We start from the raw sequence: 23,295 nt of genomic DNA on the forward strand, positions 1-23,295 counted from the left end.
TGGATATGTGTGTGAAAATATATGAGTGGACAGTGGTGGGTGTAGTCACACAAGAGCATACTCACACTCAGAAAAGGACAGCCACACAGAGGCTAGAGCACTTAGCTCCCAGTGCATAGGCATGGAGGTGGGCTTGTGTGCAGAGGAAACAGCACGATCAGGAGATGGCTCGTGTGTACCCAGAGGCAGGTGCACCTGTGCATATTGGCAGAAACAGGCACACATGGCATCTTTTCCCTCTGTTGGAGGCATACTTACAACCTATGGTGCTCTCACCCCTTCAGAGAGGTCCCCTGGGTCCCTTAGCTCCAGGTGCTGCAGAGCCAGTCATAGAGAAGGAGGGTCACCTTATGCCAAGATACCCCCTGGAAGTTTGAATGGATCCTCAGAGCCCAGCCCATCGGAATCGGCACAGCAGGACTCTGATAGGCATCCAGGTGCCAGGGTTGACTGTTTTGTGGTCACCTTGGGCACACCCTAATGACCCTGGAGGTGGCAGCCTTTGTTCCTCCTCTATCACCTCCCCGGGGGATCAGGAGGGAAGCCATCACCAGTCTCTGGAGGGAGGGGCAGCTAGGCAGCAGGAAGCCCTACCCAGAGGTGACTTCAAGGAGAGATTGTTGGAATAGAAATGGCAAAAAGATCCAAGGTCTGAGTAGCATGCAGAGTTCACCCACATGGAATGCAGAAGGGAAAACCTGCTCCACACATGTGCTGCGTCCTCCTTCCACACTTTCATGCCTCACTCACTCGGTCCTCATAGGGTCCCTCTTCTCAGTCCCTGGATTTGGAGGGTCCAAGGTCACACAGCCAGTAACTCCCAGAGCTGTGATTTGAGCCCATGTGGTCTAGGTTCTAGGAACTCTGGGCAGGCCATCCTGCCACACTACTGAGCAGGTACTATTGGCTGAATGTTTGTGTACCCCCGAATTCATACCAAGGCATGGTGTTAGGAGGTGGGGTCTTTGAGAGGTGATTAATTCTTTAGGGTTTAGTGCTCTTCTACCATGTGAATGAGGATAAAGCCAAACAATGATCCTCACCAGTCACCAAATCTGCCAGCACCTTGATCTTAGACTTCAGCCTCCAGAACTCTGTAGTTTATAAGCCATCCGGTGCATGGTATTTTATCATAGCAGCCTGAACAGACTAAGACATCAGGGTTAAAAGCACAGGCTTTGGATCCAGGTGAACTGAGTCCTAGCTGGGTGCTTGGAGCAATTCAGTCCATAAACATTTCTGAGCACTGAGGATGAGCTGGGTGAGGTGGTAGGACAGAAACAATGAGAGGAAGGGCTCTGGGCTGAGACCTGTGCAGGACACTGGATGTGAGGGTAGCATCAGACAGGCCACTCAGCCAGAGAACAGGAGCACTCTGGTGGTACATGCCTATTGTCCCAGCACTCAGGAGGCTGAGGCAGGAGGATCATGAGTTTGAAGCCAGTCTAGCAGATCCCCTTAAGAAAGAAAGAGGGTTAGAGTGGTAGAGCCTCTGCCTGGCAAGTATGAAGCCCCAAGTTCAAACCCCAGTACTGTCAGAAAGAGAGAGAGGGAGAAGAAAGAAAGGGAAGGAAGAAAGGAAGATAGACCAGCCAGTCAGAGTGCCAGAGTTCTCTCTGTTGGGGTAGGTCCTGCAAGGACAGACTCCCCCAGCTTGGGGTGAAGTCAGGACAACACCCTGAAGGAAGTGACAAATGTTTGAAAGACTGAGTAAGAGTCCATAAGATGGGGCAGAAAGAAAGACAATCCAGTCTCAGGACTCATCACATGCAGAGAAGCGAGAGAAATGTCAGGTTGCTGGGATGCAGAGCTCACGATGGGGAAGAAGCCAGAGGAATTCTGAGCTGAGCAAGGGAGGCACCTGAAGGAGAACAGATACCAAGCAGAGACATGGTCTGTTTAGCATTCTAGAAAGCTCAGAGTAGGGCGGGCAGAAGGTGGGCAGGGAGCAGGGGAGTTCAGGGGCACACATTCAGTGAGGAAGAGAGATAGAAAGGTGGAGAGCTTGGGTAGTGGTGGCTTCCGAAGTCATCCAGAGGCAGAGGGGAGACCAAAGCTCAAATGTGACCGATGCCTGTAGGTGTGAGAGGAAGGGAAGTCAAGATTAGAGCTTATGTTTCTGGCTTGGTGGTCAGTTGTGCCATGCCCTGACATAAGAAATTCCACAGGAGAGGCAGGTTAGGTGTTGGGAGGCAGTGAGCGTTCAGTTTGGGAGTTACTGATCTTGGGGGGCCCAAGGAGCACTAGATCGGCTAATTGGGGCTTAGTTGGAAAGGCTGCAGTTCTAGGAAGTGGGACAAATGTTTTGGGGGTGGGATGAGTCTGGGGGATATCAAGTCACATGGTGTGGTTACAGCCACCCTTACCATTCCTATGCAGGCAGAGCTCTGTCTGCACCTGGGCTTCCGGCCTCAGGGCTGTGGGGCCAGGGACAGGCAGGTGGGAAATGCTACTCCTGGGCCTGTAGTGGAGGCTGGGAGCTGGGAGCTCGGGTGGGATGTTTTGACATTGTCTACGTGGACTCCTGGAGCAGCCCATGGGGGTTGAGCCCCCATCGCTCACAGTGGTCACCTGTTCAGCAATACACCCTGAGGTGGCTTCTTCCCCATTCTGGCTCACATCCCTCCCTGAGCCCTCTGAAGTCACCAACCAGGGCTTCGTGGGGAGGAACTTACCCAAAGACTGGGGCACAAGTTCTGGGAGCCTCATCTTGCTCCCAGGTCAAAAGGATAGCATACTGCACGCTGTGCCAGCTGGGAGACTACACCATGGGAACAACCTGAGGACCCCAGCACCATGCCCCACCCCTCCCTCATACATGGTACACAGTAGCTGCTTAATAGAAGCTACCACCCCTCAGACTGTTAGAAACGGCTAGACCTTTCTTTCCTGCTAATCCAGCCCCACAGGTAAACCAGCCCTTCAGGTCTGACTCTTCCTGATGCTCTTTGCTGAACACCTTTCAGGTGGCCTCCTCCACTGGCAGTCAAGGGCTCTCTGGGGACTTCCTGACAAGGACGGGCCAGAGGTGACATGTGGTCTGGCAGATGGATGCCTGGGTTCTTCAGGATAAATTCAAAGCACACTTCTTTTTACAGACTGAGCCAGGCAGGCTAAGATCCTCTTCACTTAACACTCCCTCCAAAGTGCAGATTGCTGTGTCTCCTCCTTCCTCCCCCCCCCCCCCCAGGAAGCAAGGCTGCTGGGTCACTTTCCCAGGCCCCTCAGCCAAGCAGTGGGAGAGCTACGATGGGACTTCAGGTGTGGGAAACCAGAGCCTAGGAAGGTGGGCATACACCACACTTCCCCTCTGATGCTCCTGTACCTGGTGCAGGCTCTGCACAGACACAGGGCTTAGAAATATGCGGGTGGGGGGTGGGGGCTGAACCAAAGAGAAAGACTCACAGAGGGCAGGAAAGTCCTACTTCCTGCTGGACTCAGAGCTCTCAAGGGCCTTTCTGCAGCCCCAGCTCCTAGCATGGGGCCTGACATACAGTCCCATGCAAGTGAGGAATGTCAGTCAATGAAGGAGCAAGCATTTCATCTTCTTGGCCAGAATGCACACTGCGACCAGGCCATTATTGCATTAGGAGTTGTGCCATACAATACTGAAGTTCAATTCTGTTATTCCCGTTGCAATCTTCCACAAAAAAGACTTTTCCTCCTCAGCTGTCCACACCCACCTCCTTCTCTGTCCCTAGGAGCTGAATTCTCACATCTGAAGGAAGCTTGTCCCCTTGTCCCACAAATTTGAGGCTACTTTCAGCAACCTCTGGGGTGGAGGATGGGAAAAATCAGTAGCAAGTGCCTTCTGTGTGCTTCAGAATATGAAATCTCATTTTCTCTCACAGCAGCCCTCGAGGCAAGGCTGAATAGCCCCACTGGACAGATGAGAAAACCAAGTCCCACAGGAGTTAAATGACTTGTTCAAGGTCACCTGGCAAGTTGGAGGCTGAACTAGACTTGATCCCAAATCTCCCCTGCCCTGAAATGTGGGTCCTTTCTCCACCACCCATTTCCTTCCAGGCCCAAGCTGCCCTTCCTGATACACTGTGGCCGGTGCAGATCTCAGACGTGTCAACCTGGTGACACTAGATCTGTCACGTTAGCGTGGAGTAAAGGAAGCACCTGGGGCTCAACTTACTAATTCAAGAGGCCAGTGAATTATTCATACCACCATTAACTTGGAGTCCCTTCCAGGCTCACCTCTCTGTGCTCTGCTCAGACCCCTCAGATCCTGGTTCCCCTGTGCTTGGCAGCCCTGTGCATGGCCCTGGTGAGGAGATGCTGGCCAAGCTGGGATCCTGTCTGCTGCTGTCAATTGCACTGCTCAGCCCAGGCCCCAGGACCCAGGCCATGAAAGGTAAGAGCGCTGGGAACTGGGAGGACAGGAGCAGAGAAGCAGACAGAGTCAGGGTCTCTGGAGGTTTCTATGTGGGAAGCCAGAAAGCAGGAGGCCTTTTCGGGGGCTGGCTGAGTGGAGGATGGGAGGAGAGAATACTTACTGAGTTCCTCTAACTGCTAAATACTTTACATACAAGATTGCAATGAACCTTTACAATGAATTTCAAGGTGGGCATTCGTCCCCCATTTTACAAATAGAGAAACTGAGGGCTAGGGGTATTAAGTAACCTGTCCCAGACTACACTGTTACCAAGGGCAAAGGGAATGACCCAGAGAACTGTTAAAAGTTCACAGAGGGAAGGAGTCTGTTTTCTGTACTTCCTGCTGCCAACTGGAGTCCTCACCATGGCTGTCCTGGTCCCCTGACTGCTGGCTCCAGTATCTATATACTATGGAGGCTCTGTTCCTGTGTACCTGGAAGTCCCATGCTCTGGCAGGGAATCTGGACCCTTTCTGGAAATATTTTGCCCTGCTGTCCCCTCTACTTGGAAAGGAGTCTCCTTTCCAGGAATCCGTTGGGTGAAAAACAGTCCCTTTTCTCTTTTTCTTATCCTTCAAGCTTAGGTCAATGCCACCTCCTCCATGAAGCTTTCCATATCCCTCTATCAGCCTTAGATGCTCCCTCTTTGGAGTTCCCAAATGTGCCAAGGTCCCAGAAAAACTGTGTTCTGCTCTGACCCGCCAAGCATTGTTCGTCTGTGATGCAGGGATGAACCCATCTCACTCTTCAATGAGAGGCATGCATGCAGGTGGTGGGTGAGGGGTGGGGGTAGGGAGCTCAGCAAACAGCAACCAGTGCCTCATTTTCCTCCAGTTCAAGTGGGGCTCAAGGAGAAAATGTACCTTGTTAGTCACCCGTGACTGGCAGAGATAGAATAGGCACCCAAGAGTTTTGGCCCATGCCTGGACAGCAGGAGGAGTTTATGCTCTTATTTTCCAGACAAGGCTTTAGTGGACTTGGAGGGACCCTGGGGGTCAGTATGCCTGGCTGGGACCTGTGGACAAGGTTTCCACTTCACCTGGGCCAACACCTGGGAGTATTCTGCTCTAACACTCTTATGGCATTTCCTATCTTTTGGGCAGGGCTGGAGGAAGGACAAGGAGGGCACTGAACCAAATGTTCTTCCATCGTCTTGCCATAAGGACATGAGTCAGGCACTTTTCCTGATGCTGGCCTGCCAAGGGGCCAGACAGGGAACCACTAATGTGATCCGGGTGTGCATCTGTGAGGCCTCAAGCTGCCTTTGTCTCACAGCACTCACAGCACCTGGCAAGGGTGGTGGCCCTTTTCCATTTCAAACATGCAAGACTCTGGTGCACTGAGTGACAGTACCATGCTGTCCCTCCAGATCTTCCCCAGCTAACAAAGCCTTCTCACTCTTCAAATATCACCTCCTCTGTGCATCTCGCTCCTCCTCTAGTACTGCAATACGGGCTGCCCTCTGGATCTCAGAGCCTCTGTGTGGCACTGCACGCCACACTGTGTGGCTTTGTCGTGCCTGCCTGACTCTCCTCACCCCCATACCCTCTGTAAGCTCCCCAGGGAGGGGCATCGTCTGAATCAGCACAGACCTGGAGCAGGGCATGTGCTTGGCAAAGGTATCTCTCTTCCAGGGACTTTTCTCAAGCGTATGCTCAGGGTGCCTTTGATTGCAAGTGACAGAAACCACCCTGGACAAGCTTTGGTCCAAGAACACACTGGCTCTGTAACAGGCAGCAGGGATGTAGCTGCACTGGGCTCAGGGATGTCACCAGCCAGGGCCTCTTGGCTTCAGGGCCATTTCCGCTCTTACGATTCTTGCCCTCTGCCAACACCATTTTTTCATGTGTACTGAGCCTGGTCCTACCCAGGGCTCCCACCCCCAGCCTAGGGACCAGGAAGGAAAGGACTCCCACCCAGACATTGTGAGCTGAACTTGGGCCTGACCTGGAACATATGCCTACTCTACAGGCTAGTCATTGTGGGGAATGAACAGGATTGCCAGCTAGGATTATGTGTCTGCCCCCCGGGGCAAGGAAAGGGGCTTAGCACATGAGGGCAAGGGAGGAAAACAGAGTCTAAAAGAGGGGGCCCATGTTTGCAAGAGCTGGAGGATGAGGCTCTGGGTAGACTAAAGCAATAGAATGAGCTACAGTAAATAACTTCCCTTTTCAGGACTCAGTTTTCTCATCTATAAAATGGAGTCATTTATTGCAAAGTACCAGGGTTATTTATCCTACAGAATTTCCCAAGTTCTGGACTTGACTGAATGTTTCCTCACAGAGTCATTAAGAATGTTCCTGAGGCCAGATGCCAATGGCTCATGCCTGTAATCCTAGCTACTGAGGAGACAGAGATCAAGAGGATCATGGTTCAAAGTCAGCCCGGGCAAATAGTTTTGAGATAGTCTCCTATCTCAAAAAAAAACCCATCCCAAAAAAGTGGAGTGGCTCAAAGTGTAGGCCCTGAGCTCAAACCCCAATATTGAAAAAAAAAATTATTCCTGTTGCCCAGCCTTGTCTGTCGTCCCAGCTACTCAGGAATGAGGCTGAGGCAAGAGGGGACCCCAGGGTTCAAAACCAACCTAGACACCATAAATGAGACCCATAGTGACAGACCCTCACGCCCTCAAAAAATTAAGCAAAATTCCTGTAAGTCTGGGATATTGCTCAGTGCTGGAGTGCTTGCCTAGCATGCACGAGGCTCTGAGTTCAATTCCCAGAACTGAAGAAAAAGCTACCACAAGCTTCACTTCACCAACTTGTAGACAGATCCAGATTCTTCATTAGATCAAGGTTCATAAATTTTGTTTCAAAATCTCAGCTACTTAGGAGGCAGAGATAGGAAGGTCAACCCAGGCAACAGTGCCATTAACTAACAACCCTAACTAAATAAGAGCTAAGGGAAACAGGGCTCAATGCATAGATCAGTTGGTAGAGCGCCTGCCCAGTAGAGAAAAAAAGAAAACAAAAGACTTTATAAGTGGCAGTGTTTGTACTGCGTGTTGTCCATTGGGATCTGTCAACGGTCTCCAGAGTTATTAATTGGACCTGTCCATTATAAAGTTCTGTATTAAGTGAACTTTTTTCATTGTAAATTTGTTTCAAATGCTTAGCAAAGTTGGAAGAACTTTACAGAGAATACCTGTACGCCCAAATATCTGGGTTTGACCTACCATCAACTTCATCCTCAGTGAGAACAGACATGGGCGATGTTGTCAAGGTCCAGTGTTTCAGGAAGGTTATTCTTACGCTGTTATTTCTCTGCAGTCTTCTGTAAGTAATTTTCCTTCACCAGCTATTTGGTCATTTGGAAATTCAGTCCGTGTAGGAACGATGAAGAGGATGTTTAATTTCTTTCCCTTTCTATTTATCAATTTTCCAAAAAATTAGTGTCCTGGGCACACCTAGAAGGAACTGATGAATTTCTTTTGAATTACATTATGAATTAATGAGATTTCATATTCGATGTGCTTCAATCTACTGCAATTATTATTCTTTTTTGACATTCAAACTGTACCTTCATTAGCCTTCCAGAGTGTTCCTGTGTCTTTTGACACAATGCCAGCAGTGTTCTTTCCTGCCCAGCGTAAGGAGCTGTCCAAATGTGTTTTGTCTATTTCCTGTACAGGTATCTCCCAAAGGAGCCCCAGTTCAGTTAGGCACAATAATCCTAATAAGGCCTAGGGGTGTAAAATGCTACTGAGAGAACATTTGTTTCTAGGCTTCCTTAGTGAACAATTTTTTTTTTTTAGAAATAAAACTGAATCTTGCCAGCAGGGTGGCACTCATCTATAATTCAAGCACTCCAGGAGTCTGAGGCTAGAAGATCTTGAGTTTGAGGCCAGCCTGGCTACATAGTTAGAACTTGTTCCCCTCCCCCAAAAAAAAGAAGGAAGGGGGGACAGAGAGAGGGAGAAAGGGAGGAACAGAGGGAGGAAGGAGGGAAGGAGAAGAAAGAAAGAAAGAAAGGGAAAGAAAAGAAAAGAAAAAGAAAGAAAAGAGGGAGGAAGGAAGGAAGGAAGGAAGAAAGAAAGGAAGGAAGGAAGGAAGGAAGCAAGGAAGACTAAATCTTAAATTCATACTGATATTTTCAATTCATATCAAGAATCGAGGGTTTTAATTTCTTTTCCAAAACAGGGTCTCACTTTGTGTCCCCAGGTTAGCCTCTAACTCAGGATCTACCTGCCTCTGCCTCCCAAGTACTGGGATTACAGGCATGCATCACCAGTGCCTGGCCAATTTTTTATTTTATACTTGCGTCTCTCATCTCATACTGAAAACCTTGGTTTTAATTAACATATTTCTTTGCCTCACTCTAAATTATATATGTAATTTTATAAAATAACAATATTTAATATTGTTACTATTAGTAAAGCTATGGCATAGAGTTTAAGATTTCTTCTTGGTTCATTTCATCCTTGGAATATATCCTACTAGGAATGTACAGTCAAAATACAATACTCCAAACACATTGGAAATAATTTTCTCCAGGTGGCTGTCTCTAAGTTGACACATCATTTCATTTATTTGTTTCATATTGGTATATTTAGGGATTACATTAAAAATTTTTTAATCTGTATAGAAATTATTGCATGTAGTTACAAAGTCAAAATTATGACATTTATAGTCAGGCCTGTTTCTTCCCTTTCTTTACTCTTTCCCGTGACTGAGAATTCTCATTAGTTTCCTTTTTCAAATCTAAGCAAGAATGTATTTTTCACACTGTCATAGACCGTGCACATGTCCCTGCTGGGGGTTGTCAGTATCATTATTTTAATTGTCCATTGTACGTGTCCAGGGCCTGGCATATGGTAATTCTTTCTCTCAACCTAGAGGCCCATTCTGGACAGTTACGGCTTGCATATGAAGTGTTCTCCAAAAAGAATCAGGTGAAGGGTAGCAGAGTGCCTCAAGTGGTAGAGTGCCTGCCTAGCAAAGATGCAGACCTGAGTTCAAATCCCAGTACCACCAGAATAAACAAATCCCTCAGTAAAAAGAATCATGTGTTCAGGCTTGATTCCCAATGTCATATCCAGAGGTGGGCTTTGGGGAAGTCATTGGATCATGGGGGCCCCGACCTACCTAATCAGTGGATTAATCCATTGATCAATTCATAATTGAAGAGATGATGGGAGGCTGGAGGCATGGCTCAAGTGGTAGAGCGCCAGCTTAGCAAGTGTGAGGCCTTGAGTTCAAGCCCCAGTGCTGCCAAAAAAAAAAAAAAAATCCATGTGAAGAGATGATGGGGAGGAGTAGAAACTGGAAGGTGGAAGTGGGTCACTGGGTGTGTGCCCTTGAAGAGTGTATCTTGTTCATGGCCTCTCTCTTTCTCTCTGCTTTCCTGGGTGCTGTGGGGTGAACAGCTTTGCTTCAACACCCTTTCCTCACCATGGTGTGCTTGCTTTGTCACAGGCCTAAAAGCAATGGAGCCAGCCAACCACAGACTGAAGCTTCTGATACTGGGAGCCAAAAGCAATCCTTCCTTCCTTAAGTTGTTTTTTCTCAGGCTCTTTGTCACAACTCCGAGAAGAAACTGACACACTGATGCTCCCTTTACTCCCTTGCTTTCTTGTTCTCTGCAGTACTTGTCACCGTTTCATAAGCTCTATATTTTACTATCCCACTATAACCGTAGCCTCTAGAACAATGCTGAGCACCCAAACAGTATTTGTTGAATGAATAAAAGATAGCTTCTAAGTATATGAGGGGTATGTCAAATACATGGACAGGTGAGTTGATTTGGGGCAGGGCCTGTGCTCCCTCATCCTGTCCCAAAGACCCATCTTTGCCCCACATATCCAAGACCTCAGTACTTACTTGGGCTGGAGATGTGGTTCAAGTGGTAGAGCACCCACCTAGCAAGCACAAGACCCTGAGTTCAAACCCCAATACCACCCAAAACAACAACAATGCTGTGCCAGAGGTACTTGTTCGATCAGGCTCCAGTCTTGCCTGACCAGAGCCATCTTTCTCTCTTGGTCCAGGTGTCAAATGTGGAGGTGTGCTCTCAGCACCTTCAGGAAACTTCTCCAGCCCCAACTTCCCGAGATTGTACCCCTACAACACGGAGTGCAGCTGGCTGATCGTGGTGGCCGAGGGGTCCTCTGTGCTGCTCACCTTCCATGCCTTTGACCTGGAGTACCACGACACCTGTGGCTTCGACTTTCTGGAGATCTACAATGGGGCCTCTGGAGACAGGGGCAACCTGCTGGGGCGGTTCTGTGGCCGGGTGCCCCCACCACCCTTCACCTCCTCCTGGCACGTCATGTCCGTGGTCTTCCACTCAGACAAGCACGTGGCCAGCTGGGGCTTTTCCGCGGGCTACCAGAAAGGTCAGGGTGCTTGCTGATGGAGAGGCTGGCCCTGGGATGGAGGTGGGGGAGGGCAGCGGGGCTCATGTGAGCCTCAAGATTTCAGCTCCTTGCCTCCCTCTGTGACTCCTGGAGCCTCCAGAGGGACTCACTGTGCTGGGGAACAAGGGCCATCCTGCTCTTCTACCCTTGTCCTTCTTGTCCTGCAAACTGGCATCAGGCCGCAAGACAGCCCTACTGCTACTCTCACCACTGACACCTCTGTGGCTCTCACTTCTTCATGGCACGGGATCCCCACCCAGGGCCCAAGGGTACAGGCATGCCAGGGTTTGTGTGCAACTGGTGTCTCCCTCCCTCCCAGGGCCTTTCCTTAGAGTGCCTGCGTAACAGCACAAGGTCCTGAGTTCAAACCCCAGTACCACCAAAAGAGAAAACAAAAAAAAAGTAGTTGGAAACTACTAAAAAGCATAAGAATACTTTGTACTAGGTGCCACGGGCCTCTGGGGAGTCAGTCCTCGATACAGGTTAGAAGCCTCTGCTAAGGTCGGTAGTGTTGAAGGATCTCACGTGCTGTCTACACCTGCACCAGCCCTCTCACCTCACAAACAATGAATCTGAGACCAACAGGGAACGTACCTTTCCAAGGTCACATAGCAGACAGGGCATCCCTGGGACAAGAGCCAAGTCCTTACACACAGAATGCAGTGCTGGTCACACACTGTGCCATGGGGTGAGATTCTGGAATCTCAGGAAACACAGTCCCAGCGTGCCCTTCCTAATGGTGACTTCCAGCAAGTCATGGAACTCACCATCTCCTGCCTCACCACTGTACTGGCTGAACAAGTCCCTCAGCTCCTTCTGCAGCACCTTATGAGAGTCTGCAGGAGTCTGCAGCCAGAGCACTTCAATTTCTAAGATTCTGATGAGGCTCAGAGAAGCTGGTCACTTGTGCAGGGTCACACAGCTAAAAAGAAAAAAAGGCAGAGTTGAGAGGCCACTGGCCTTCAGACTTCAAGCCCACATCTATGTTGTCAGATCCTCTAAGTCTGCTAGGGAGGTTTGATCCCATTCCTGGCCCCAGGCATCTTGGCCTCTGGACCCCACTGATCTGGTGGGAGTGAACGGTGGGGTCACGGGTCAAGTACACAGCTCTATACTTAGCCTCTCTGGGTCCAAAGCCTTACCTAGTGACCTAGGGCCTTGCCACCTTGCTATTATCCTACCATTCTCTGCTTCTCTGTGCGAGGGCTTTTTCTGCCATCAAACAAGTCCCCTCACCCGCAGCAGCCCTGGGTCTGGACTCTGGAGAGGTGGCAGATAAACGCCCCAGCTTTCTTACTCCCAGGGCCACATAACTCAGGCGTATGCTTTGCCCCAGCCCCAGAATTCCCTAGTGGGGTTCAGCAGCTAGCTCAACATACCTCCCGCCTCTGCCTTGCTCCCTCACTCCTCACCTGGGATCTCCCAAAAAACCTCCTGGCACTCAGGTCCTTGCCCTGGGGTCTGCCGGGGCCAACTCAGATCCAGACAGGTGAGCTGCTTCAGTTCTCCGCACTTCAGTTTTCTCACTGTAAAGAGAAAACTACAGCACATTCCTCATGGGACCAGGGTGAAGATGAAAAATACAGTGTAAGTGCTAAGAGCAAGACCTGTGTCTGCCACGTGCCAAGTGCTCAGTGGATGGCTAGGGGGTTCCCGTGGCCCCCGTGGGGTGTTTGGGGGCGTCTGTTTCCCCGGGAAAAACAATCAACTCATGCAGATTCCCTTACAGATGTGTGTGGTGGCGTCCTGACCGGCCTGTCGGGGGTGCTCACCAGCCCTGAGTACCCCAACAACTACCCCAACAACGCAGAGTGCCGCTGGGTGATCCAGGCTGCTGGGCCCGCTGCCGTCAAGCTGGTGTTCGTGGACTTCCAGGTGGAGGGCAGCGAGCAGTGTTCCTATGACTATGTGGCTGTGCTGGGGGGGCCTGGCCCCGCACGTGGGCACCACTACTGTGGTGGCACCAGGCCTCCCACCCTGGTGTCACTGGGCCATGAACTGCAAGTGGTCTTCAAGTCTGATTTTAACATTGGAGGCCGGGGCTTCAAGGCCCACTACTTTTCAGGTATGTGGGGCCAAGCCTGCTTCCTGGTCATCAGGAAGTCCATCAGGGTTCCCTGTCCTGAACACTCGGTGTGGAGTGTTCAACACACCCTTCCCTGCCCAGGCATAAGCTTGCCATGCTCTGTGAAGACTTTCTGCTCACTCTCACAGAATTAGTTCCTTCCTCAACCCCTTCAAGAAGTTTCTTTACACTGTGATTTTATAACACTTCCATGTTGCTTTGCTTGTCCATCTCCCCTGCCTGACTGAGCTGCTTTGGGGCTTGTCTTTGTACCTGGCAGGTAGTAGATATTAATGTTTGCACAAGTAAGGAGACGACCCATTGTGTTGTGTGTGAATAGTAAGAACCCTGGGGGTCTTCTGGGAGGAGGAGGAGAGAACGGAGCAGTGCTTGAAGGAGTTAGCCAGAGGCAAAAGGGAGGAAAGTGGAGGAACAGCACGTGCAAAGGCGCGGAGGACGAAATGGTGCGCTGACAATATCAGGAGGTGTTTGGTAAGGTTGGAACACAGAGGGCGGTCAGTGTGTTAGCTCTCAAATGCTGAAACAAAATACAACTTTCAAGGAGAAAAGGTTTTATTTTGGTTCACAGTTTCAGAGGTTTGAGTCCATTGTCAGTTGGCCCGTTGTCTTTGGGCCTGGGGTGAAGACAGCATCTTGGCAGGGGATACCTGGTAGAGCAAAGCTATTGCAACCAGGAAGCAAAAGAGAGGTGGGGGCAGGAGTTCTACTACCCTCTTCAAGGGCACGCCCCCAACTCTTTTCCATTAGGCCCTACCACCTCTCAGTAACACCACAGGCTGGGGACCAAGCTTTAACAGATGGGCCCTTGCGGGACGCTTATCCAAACCTCAGCAATGGGGCGAGCAAAGGGTCAAGGCCAGATAGTGCCCTTTCTTGTCTGTCCAGTCAGGGAGTTTGTACTTAACCTTGAGGCCAGGGATTAGGAGTTACTACTGAGTTCCTAGCAGACCAGCATTCTTGAAGGGGATTGCCACAGGAATGGGAATCCCAGCTTGGGCTAGTTCTAGCTTAGGCTTTGGGACCAATTGTCTGGCTTGCTGGTCATGGTGCCCATACCTGTCTACGGTGGCAGGACCCCTGGTGCCTACTATCTGAGCTGTCACTGCAGAGGGCAGTTTCCCAGCTCCTCTCATCAACTCCCTCCCTACCTCGCCCAGGAGAATGCCAGGAGGTGTACACAGCTGTGCGTGGCAACTTCTCCAGTCCACAGTACCCCAGTTCCTACCCCAACAACATTCGCTGCCACTGGACTGTCCGCCTGCCTCCCGGCTACCGGGTCAAAGTGTTCTTCCTGGACCTGGACCTGGAGGAACCCAACAGCCTGACCAGGGCCTGTGACTTCAACCACCTGGCAGCCTTTGATGGGGCCAGTGAGGAGGCACCACTGCTGGGGAATTGGTGCGGCCACCACCTCCCACCACCTGTCACCTCGAGCCACAACCAGCTCCTGCTTCTGCTGCACACAGACCGCAGCTCCACCGGCAGGGGCTTCTCAGTGGCCTATATTGGAGGTCAGCTGGGGTTGGGGGAGTGGGACGCTGAGGGGAGGGGAGGCTCTGCAGTCTCCTTCCTCCATCTCACCATTGTCCCCCTACCCCATGGACAGTCTCCTCCAGCCTCTTCTTGGTTGGCCACACCATGGTCCACTCTGGGGCCTTTGAGACCTTACTAGCATGGTCCTTGCATACTTCCTGACTGCAGGACCCTCCTTCTCCAGCTCCCAACTCTGCAATTCCTGTTTCTTCCCCACCTGCCTCCTTCCCCCGTGGGACCTGGCCTCTCTTTTACTGTGGTGAATTTCCCGTACCGGGGGTTAATACACAAAATAGGATAATAGCATTTAAGATAAACAATTGATAGACTCATAGCAATGCGTACCAGCCCTGATTGAACAAACAACACTTAATTTTCCTCAGGCAAGAAGTCTAGAGCTAAGCACCTGCTGTATTGATATAGGGACTCAACACTTCCAAATGGTGTCTCTGGGCTATTCAGCCTCAGGGATTCAACGTGGCTGCCACAACTCCAGGCATCATGTCCATGTTCAGGACTGGAAGAGGGTAGGAGAGGAGCCATCCATAAAATGTCCCTTTGTCAGGAAATCAAAGCGTCTCCAGAGCCCTCACAGGCTCTGTCTCACAGCTCATGGGTTGGAACTCTTTCAGGTGGCCATGCCTGTCAACACAGGAAACTGGGGAAAGTGCTATTAGCTTTTCCAGACTCTTAAGTGTTGGTTAGATTCATCAGTGGAGCGTGGCCACCTTCTCTCCCTCCTCCCTCCACCCTTCCAGGGTCATATGCCCAGAAGGGCCTGCATCTGGACCCACTGCACCCTCTGTCTGACCAGGTAGAGCTCTTCTTTTCTCAGGTATGGAGGCAGAGATGCCGAGAGGGACTCAAAGGACTTCCCTGTGGTCACTGGGGCATCTGGCGGCACTGGCCACACTAGAGCTCACTGTCCACATTCCACCCAGGGTGGTGACCAAATTTTGCCATTGTAGGTGGACTGGTGAATGTCCTAGCCAGGCGGCATGAAGAGTGAGTGACGTAACACAGGTCACAATGCCTGGCCCCAGAATGTCCCCTTCACGGTGTCTCAGGCCTGTTCAACATTCAAAAGATCTTTCCTCTTTCCTTACCCCATGTGCAGAGGAGTTGGGGGCTCCAGTGATGGAGGAGGAAATAGAGCTGTAGCAAGCTGGTGGCCGAGATGTGACCCTGGGCAGACCAACTCCCTCTGGGCCCCTGTGGGCAGGGCAGCTCTGGCTCTGTTGGCACAGTCCCTTCTCTGATTTGAGGGTGGGCAGGGAGAGCTCTCTGAAAGCCAAGTGCTAGGGGGCTGTGCCACAGCGAGCTGGCACATGGCTTTGTCTCTCGGGATCTAGGTTTCCCACCTGTAAAATGAGGACATCGGCTGAGGATCTTTAGTGTTCCCCTTGCCTCTGACAAGGGCCTCTGTGATTTAGGACAAGCCTCTCCTCCTTTCAGTACTTCTGGAGACATGGGGCAGGTGGCACAGGGAGTAGGAGTGGCTCCAATCTGGCTCCAGTTCCGGGGCTTCAGTGCAGGAACCCCCTCCCCCCACCTCTCCCTCCCCAGGTCCCTGTGGGAGCCCAGGGTCAGACAGAGCACTCCACTGGGCCAGGCTCCAGATGGGGCCCAGGCTGCAGGCGGCCTTCCTACTGGTAGGGCAGTCACAGCATCAGTCAGGGGTGACACACAGTTCAGCGCCACCAAGATCATCGTGGGAGACGGTGGGCCCATAAATCCCTGCCTGCCCAGACACCCGAGGCTGAAATATGTCTGAGGCATTTCCCGGAGAGGGACTGAGGCCTCCGCCTGCCAGGTCCCTCTCCTTTTCCTCCAGCTAGCCACTGCCTGCCTTTTTCCTACACTTACCTCTGTCGCCTGCACATGTGGGTGCATGCACACACACACATAGATATCCGAACATACACTCATGTACTTAGAGCCAGTCTCACACGCCATCCTAGCAGCAGGGCATGCAGGAGGCTGCCAGGTAGCAGGGAGAGACCATGAGCTTGGGAATCCAAAGGCTAAAACCTCAATTTATCCACTGCAAACAACCTCACCTCTCAGAACTTTGGTTTCCAAAACTTAAAGTGGGTTTAGTCGTGTCCACCTCATGGGGCCATCACAGGATGGGGAAGTGGGGCTGCCCTCTCTGTCCTCTGCAGAGTAGCACCTCCACTTCCCCTCCCACTCTGTGCTCTTCCTGCCTTCCATCTGCATGTTTCCTGCACAGCACTCTACACTTCTCTGTATTTTACACAATTACTGTCCTTCCATGTGGGAGGGATAATGGATTGACTGTTTTCATTTCTGTGTCTGTGGTGCTTAGAATAGTGCCTGTGCATAGTAGGCCATCAATAACTATTTGTTAAATGACCAAGTGAGTGAATAAATTGCAGGTCATATGGGAAAGCAATTAGCAAACAGTATCTTTTATTATGCTGAAAAATTTTTATTCACTTGCTCACTAGGCCTGCCAAGCTCTGTGCTGGGCTCTGAGAGAATGGGCCTCCACTGCCTGCTCTCCTGAGCTCTTGGTCCAATGGAGTTAATTTAGGAGTAACATGTGAACTATCCATGACCTGTAGGAATCCACAAGAGCCTTTCCCACTCTGGGTCTCAGTTTCCCCATCCTGGGGCTTGGGGATGTAGGGGTCAGACTGACTGCCCCTAAGGTCTCTAGCTTCTCCCTCCTCTTCCCAGTGGTGCCCATGAATGTGAGTTGCTCCCGCACGGACTTCCAGATCTTGATCTCCACCCAGGCGTTGGCTTCGCTGGACAGGACCAATGTCTACCTGGGCAGCCGGAGCTGTGCCGCCCAAGAAGTCGGCAGCAACTTCCGGATCCAGGCCCGCTTTGACACCTGTGGCACTGAGTCTCAGGTAGGGACTGGGGAGGCAGTGGGAGGGAGGGGCCCTGAGTCCTGCTGAAAGGCACTTGCCATCCTCCAGCTTCTCCCCTGGCCGTGGTGGCTGCACAGACCTGGGTGCAGAGCTCAGTCCTTCCTAGTTTTGTTTGCTTCACCAGCCTTGCTCAGTGTAGACAAGCAAAGAATTCATATGGGAGGTGAAACAGGGTCCTGCTGGGCAACCCTGCAACAGCCCACAGCCTCCACTGGCTGCTCCTTTCAAAAGGTCCTCGTGGTGCATACCACTCAAGCCCCTGCCCTTTCTTCCCTTCTCCCTCAGAGCCCCCAGGGGCACTGAAGTCCTCTCACCTTTAGTATGCAGAGCCATCCCACCACTGTGTCCAAGCTGGTGATCCAAATCCATCCTTGGGCTCCACAACAAAACAGCCTTTTAAGTAACAGGATCCACCAGGCTATGCAGTTCACAAACAAAATTTTTCTACTATCCTTGGCCGTGAATCCAGACTCAGGGCTTCAGAGAGTCACTGGACCAGGGCCCAAGCACCCCGGATGTTTGTAGTCTAGACAGTGGGAAGGGAGGTGAGGAGAGAAGGAAAAAGGCCTGCCTCTGTTAGATGCCCAGCCTTGGAATCCAGGGATTTGTAACCTGTGTTGGCAGAAGTTATGTGCTTTTCAGCAAACTGCCTCTGTCTCTCGGCATCAGCCATATGCCTCTGGCCCTCCGGTCTACCCCTCTGCCTTCCCCAGCCTACTGGCAGCCACTGGCCTTTGGATCTGAGAAGTGTGTGCATGTGCGGTGGGAGGGGTCAGTCCTGGCTGCCAAGACGTTCTGCACTCACCCCTGCTTCATGCCAAGTCAGCTCCAGGAACTCTTTGGGACAGAACCCCATCCCATAGAGTTTTGGAATGCTGGAGACAAGAACCCAAGAAACAGGAGAACCATGAAGTCCTAGAACCAAGGACTCAGGGACGCTCAGTCTCAGAACTCCACCACCACCTCAAACTCAGAGCCATCGAACCATGGAATCATAGAGTCAATATTCTGGAAATCTGAAGTCTGAGAACCTAAGACTCGTAGATGCCTGTGTAACCCATATCAGCCCTGGGCCCTGAGGCCAGGTCTTACAGAATTGCTTTCAAATATGCTCAAATTGCCAGGTGCTCCTGGCTCATGCCCTCAATCCTAGCTACTTGGGATTGGGAAGATTGCAGTTCAAAGCCAGCCCAGGTAAATAGTTCTTAAGGCCTCATCCCCAAAATAACCAGAGAAACATGGACTGGAGGTGTGGTTCAAGCAGTAGAGTGCCTGCTTTGCAAGCGCAAATCCTTGAGTTCAAACCCCAGTCCCACAAAAAAGGAGGCCTAAATGGTCAAAGATAATAAAAACATCAAGGTCAAGCTTTCTGTTCCTCTATGAAAACACTGGGACTGGACTTCCAAACCCTCCACCTCCTTGTCCTGGGCTTTATTTCCTTCCCCTGTCTCTTCCTCATCAAAGCCTTCATGCCTCCTCCTCCACTCCGTGTGATTTTCCCTCCGTCCTTTATTGTGTAGGCTGATTCTGGCCCTCTCCCCAGTTCTCCCTCCTCTCTCCAGTCCTGTCTAGCTTTGTCAGTGTTCTGATTCTGTATCCAAAAAACTCAGGCCACAAGCTCCTCTCAGAGGTTGGACAGGCTGAGGACACAAATGCAGAGGCTCCTTTAGGGAATGGGATCCAGGGCCTTTTGGAAACCCAAAGCCCCTAAAGTCTCCTAGTGTGCAAAACTGGTTGTGACAGCCCTTCAGGCCTTGTCGAGGGGTGGCCTAGTTTCCTGTGTGCGAGCTTCCTGCTCCCCATGGCTACCCTTCCAACTTGGGCAGCATATTGTTGCAGAAGCCTATCTCAGCAGCCCTGAGATAGGAGAGTGGCCCTGCAGCGCTCTATCCCTGCCCTGCAGACCACTCTAGATGGCCCACCAGAATGGCCTCTCCGGCCCTGCACCACGTGCCCCATCAACCCAGGCAAATTAACTCCTACCTCCTTCATCTGTGGAGACGGGGCAAGAGTGTGCTGGGCCCCTTATATCTTGCTCCTCAGTGGCTCCTCCCGACCCTACCCTGGTACCTTGGGTGATCAGTGACTCCAGGGCTGGGACTCTGCTGCACATATAACTGAGAGAAAAGACTCCCGAAGGAAGGCCACACAACACCAGGGACTAAACTGCTGGGAGGCAGGGTACTTGCTTCTAGACCTTACTCTGGGAAAGTTATTGCTTCTGGACCTCAGTAGTCACATCTTTGAACCTGCCAAGGGTGGGGACTGACCAGCTGCTCTTTGGTTTGAGTGAGGCATAACACAGCTAAGCATTGGGAAGGCTGGTTGTGGTGACATACACCTGTAATTCCAGTGACTCTAAAGGCTGAGATGGAAGGATCTAGGTTTGAGGCAGGGAAGTGGGGAGGAGTTAGCAAGACCCCATCTGAATAAACAAGCTGGTTGTGGTGGTATATGCCTACAATCCTGGCTATAGGAGAGGAGGAGGTAGGAGGATCTCAGTCCAAGACCAGCCCCTGAGGCAAAAGGTGTGAAACTTTACCTAAAAAATAAATTAAAGCAAAAAGGGCTGGAGGCATGGTTCAAATGGTAGAGCACTTACCTAGAAAGTTCAAGGCACTAAGAGCAAACCCTACTACTGCCCCCTTCCCCTAACCCCCCCAAAAAGAGTTGGGAAGGTTGGGAAGAGAAAGAACACTGTGTCTTCCACTTGTATGCTGTGTGACATCAGACAAGGGGTTTAACCTCTGGATCTCAGTCTCTCCGACTGTAAAATGGGAACATTAGTGGTATTAGTAGGAGGGTTGTTGTGAGAATTAAATGAGTTAGTGCATTTCCAAAACCTAGAATACGGTAAATGACCCTCAAACGTTAACTGTTATTGTTGATACCTGCCTCCTTGAAAGCAGGGCAAACACTGGCTCATCAAATATGGTACTGGTCTTCCAGACAGTGCACCCTCACACTGCCCCTTCTATAGATGAGGACACTGAGGTACTAGTAGGAAAGGAGCAGGTGGACGAATTAGGGCTGGAACCCAGGCCTACATACATTTAGGGGGATAGGGTCAGCTCAAGTCAGGTGTGAGCAGTGCCCTCTGATCCCACAGAGAAGAAACAACACCTCAGTGATCGTCAGCGTCCTGTACATCGACTTCTCGGCCGCTGGGCAGGAGGACGTCCATGCATACGAGGTCCGCTGTGAGCCCCGGCGCAAGGAGGCTTCTGTCCACCTGCTCTCTGGCTCTGACTGGCTGGGGCCCTACGCTGCCACTGCTGAGCACCTTCAGGAGGCACCTCCTAGGGACGAGGCAGAGGGACTGGAGGGCCCAATGACCATGGTGGCCCAGGACACCAGTGACATCGTCTTCCTGGGCCTCTGCATCCTGGCTGGAATCCTCATGGTCATTGCCATTGTGGTCCTGATGCTGCTGTGAGCAGGCAGGATAGGAACCTGGCATCTGGCATCCCAGGAAGGAAGCTTGGAGACCCGCGACAGGGACAGAATGGGGCCTTGCTGACTTGCTGGTGACCTATGAGCAAGTTATATCCTTCTCTGGGCCTCCCTTTCCCAGAGACCACCACTCTGCTCTGCTACCTCTCAGGGCTGGCTTGAGGCTCAGAGAAGTGTGTTGTGTAGGTGGATGCAATCACTTTATTATTAATTTTGAAGATATTCTGCTCCAGAAAAGAAAACACCCGTGTGGTCACTGCGGCACAGCGTGACTCATTCTGTATCGAGTATGAGTAGTTCACCAACTCAGGGTTCAAATAAGGTCACCTCTTATTTTTCCAATTAATTGCTCACCCAAGCCTTCAATAACAAAAAGCTTGGCTTCCATCCAGGGACTTCCACCCTCCTGTCCAGCTCTGCCTCCAAACCAGGAGCAGGGCAAGGGAGCTGAAGCCCCATTAGTGCTGTAGTTTCAGCCCCTGCTACATGATGTCGCTGTTGAAGACGGGTCCTGCAAGTCCTTCTGGATGCTGGTCCATGGAGTTGGTGATGCCTGGCTGGATGAGATCCCTATAGAAACTGTAGGTAGGCCCTACACAGTGCCCAGTAGTGAGGCTGGAGCTGGGGACAGGTGTGTCTCTCGTTCACTTTGGAGTTTTTCCTCAAATGTCAAAAGCTGATTGAAGTCCTGGGTGTGTCTGTCCTAACCTCAGGTCAGCAGCCCATTCTTGCCCCTCTACATGGGTTCTCTGTGGAGCTCTCTGTGCATTCTTGCATATTTGGGGTTCACTCAGAGCTGCTCCAGTGTACCCACATGCTTCTAAGCTCACATCACAGAGGGTGGGGGTTAGGTTCCCAGGACTTCCTTGTGGTGGGGGGAGGCCTCTGGTATTATTATGCAAACCAATCCATCCTTCTCCAGACCTCCACTTGATACCAAGAAGTGGAACAATCTTGTTAATGGAAAATAAACAAAAAATCCATTTATAATACACTACTTTCCCCTACTCACCTTTATATTTGCACAATGATCAATCAAGTCATCCTTCATAATAACAGAAATCTCCAAACTGTCCTTACTGACCACTGGTGTCAAGTTTAAAAAATGGAGGCCAATTAAAATTCATTCAACACCCAACAAGCACCTACTGGGTTCCAGATTTCATGTCTGTGGTTTTGACCGTCTCCAGGTGCACAACAGCACCTTTCCTGCCTTCTAGATGTTTCTAGTGTGGCAAAGCACAACTGGGGAGGGAGGAGGCAGACAAGTTGGGAACTTGAAGAAAAGATGAGAGAGTAAAGAACCCCCAGAGTAAGAAATGAATTAAGCAAGGGAAAAAGAGTTACCTGGACATTAGGAATTGAACTGGGTTCAAGTTCAAGCTTTTGTACTTGTTAACTGTGTGTGCCTGGGTAAGTCCCTTTGATTCTGTGAGCCTCGATTTTTCCATCTGCAAAATGGTACTGCAGTTTCTACACGTTGAGAATATAGCAATGTGATAAGTTAGGGAAGTCTGTCAGGGCAGGCGTGCTGGCAGGAGGGTCCTGAATTGACCTTGGGGTTCGGAGCAGAGACCCCATTCTCCTTTCCTTCCTCTCCCCTCGCCTCCCCTTCTTGCTCACTGTCTCTGAGCTGGGTACCTTTGCCAAGCTGCTTTGCAAACAATGCACAGATGCCCTGGCTGAGGATGACGGGGTATACCCCAGATACTCCCTGAAGTTCTGTCATCTGGGACAATGGACTAAGTCTTGGGGTGCTGCTGGTGGGACCCGGGCTGGTGGACACAGGCTGGGCTTAACACTTGTCAGCCTATCAGGGTGGGAAGACAACGGCCCAGCTTGTACTCCAAAGCTAAGTGTGTGCATGTGTGTGCAGCTGCACATGTGTGTGTGTGTGCTATGGGGAGAGGCTGGGGCTCAGACTCTACTCTTGAAGGCTGATCTTTAAGGGCCACTGCCCAGAGGCTGAGAGCTCTGACTGTAGCCAGGCCACCTAGGGTCAAACCAGGGCTCTACTAGTTTCTGGCTGTGTGACTTTGGGCAAGTCACATCACCTCTCTGAGCTTAGGCTCAGTACTTCTTACCAGGAAGGTAAGGGTAATCACAAAGCCTCCTTCAGCGGTTCACAGTGGGAATGAAATGAGATGTTGTGACAGTGCCCGGAACAGGAAGGGATTCAGTGAAAGTTATTATCATGGACTTACAAGTCATAAAATAAAAACCCAAGCTCCAGACCCACTGAGTTGCTGTGTGATTTTGGGGAAGCCCCTTTCCTTCTCTGCCTTGTCTCCTTTGTAAAATGTGACAAACATCGTGATCACCTCCAGTGCTGTCACTGTCAGAGTTACTGCCTCCTAAACACCCACTACACTACAGGTGTCATCTTACCTAAACCACCTTGCCAGGTAGGCCTCACTGCCCCCATGTTACAGTTGAGGAAACTGAGCTCACAGTCACAGGGCTCTGAAATGTCGAAGCCAGGCTAAGAAGAGACAGTTCTTCCCAGAGACGGGGCTGTGCAGAGCGCTAGAGCCCCTGGGGTCCCAGGACAATGCCAGGAGGAGTGCGGGCCAGATCTGGC

At 51.0% G+C, this 23,295-nt stretch overlaps 2 protein-coding genes across 3 annotated transcripts in view; both read left to right on the plus strand.

Annotated features, from left to right (window-relative positions):
* Cyb5rl (cytochrome b5 reductase like) overlaps positions 1-4,349 on the plus strand; it is a 32,263-nt gene extending 27,914 nt beyond the window's left edge. For both annotated transcript variants that reach the window (XM_074080044.1, XM_020174449.2), the window contains exon 8: positions 4,226-4,349. In XM_074080044.1, coding sequence (XP_073936145.1) covers positions 4,226-4,280 — 55 coding nt within the window. In that variant the 3' untranslated portion in view covers positions 4,281-4,349. The remainder of the gene's footprint in view (positions 1-4,225) is intronic.
* Cdcp2 (CUB domain containing protein 2) lies at positions 4,233-22,938 on the plus strand. The gene is made up of 6 exons (XM_074080043.1): positions 4,233-4,363; positions 10,371-10,718; positions 12,469-12,804; positions 13,983-14,336; positions 17,062-17,240; positions 20,371-22,938. Exons 1-6 carry the CDS (start codon positions 4,285-4,287, stop codon positions 20,695-20,697), a joined length of 1,623 nt encoding a protein of 540 aa, XP_073936144.1. The 5' UTR covers positions 4,233-4,284; the 3' UTR covers positions 20,698-22,938.
* Positions 22,939-23,295: the final 357 nt, after the last annotated feature.

The sequence above is a fragment of the Castor canadensis genome, chromosome 7 (assembly GCF_047511655.1).
Source record: "Castor canadensis chromosome 7, mCasCan1.hap1v2, whole genome shotgun sequence".
Taxonomy (NCBI): domain Eukaryota; kingdom Metazoa; phylum Chordata; class Mammalia; order Rodentia; family Castoridae; genus Castor; species Castor canadensis.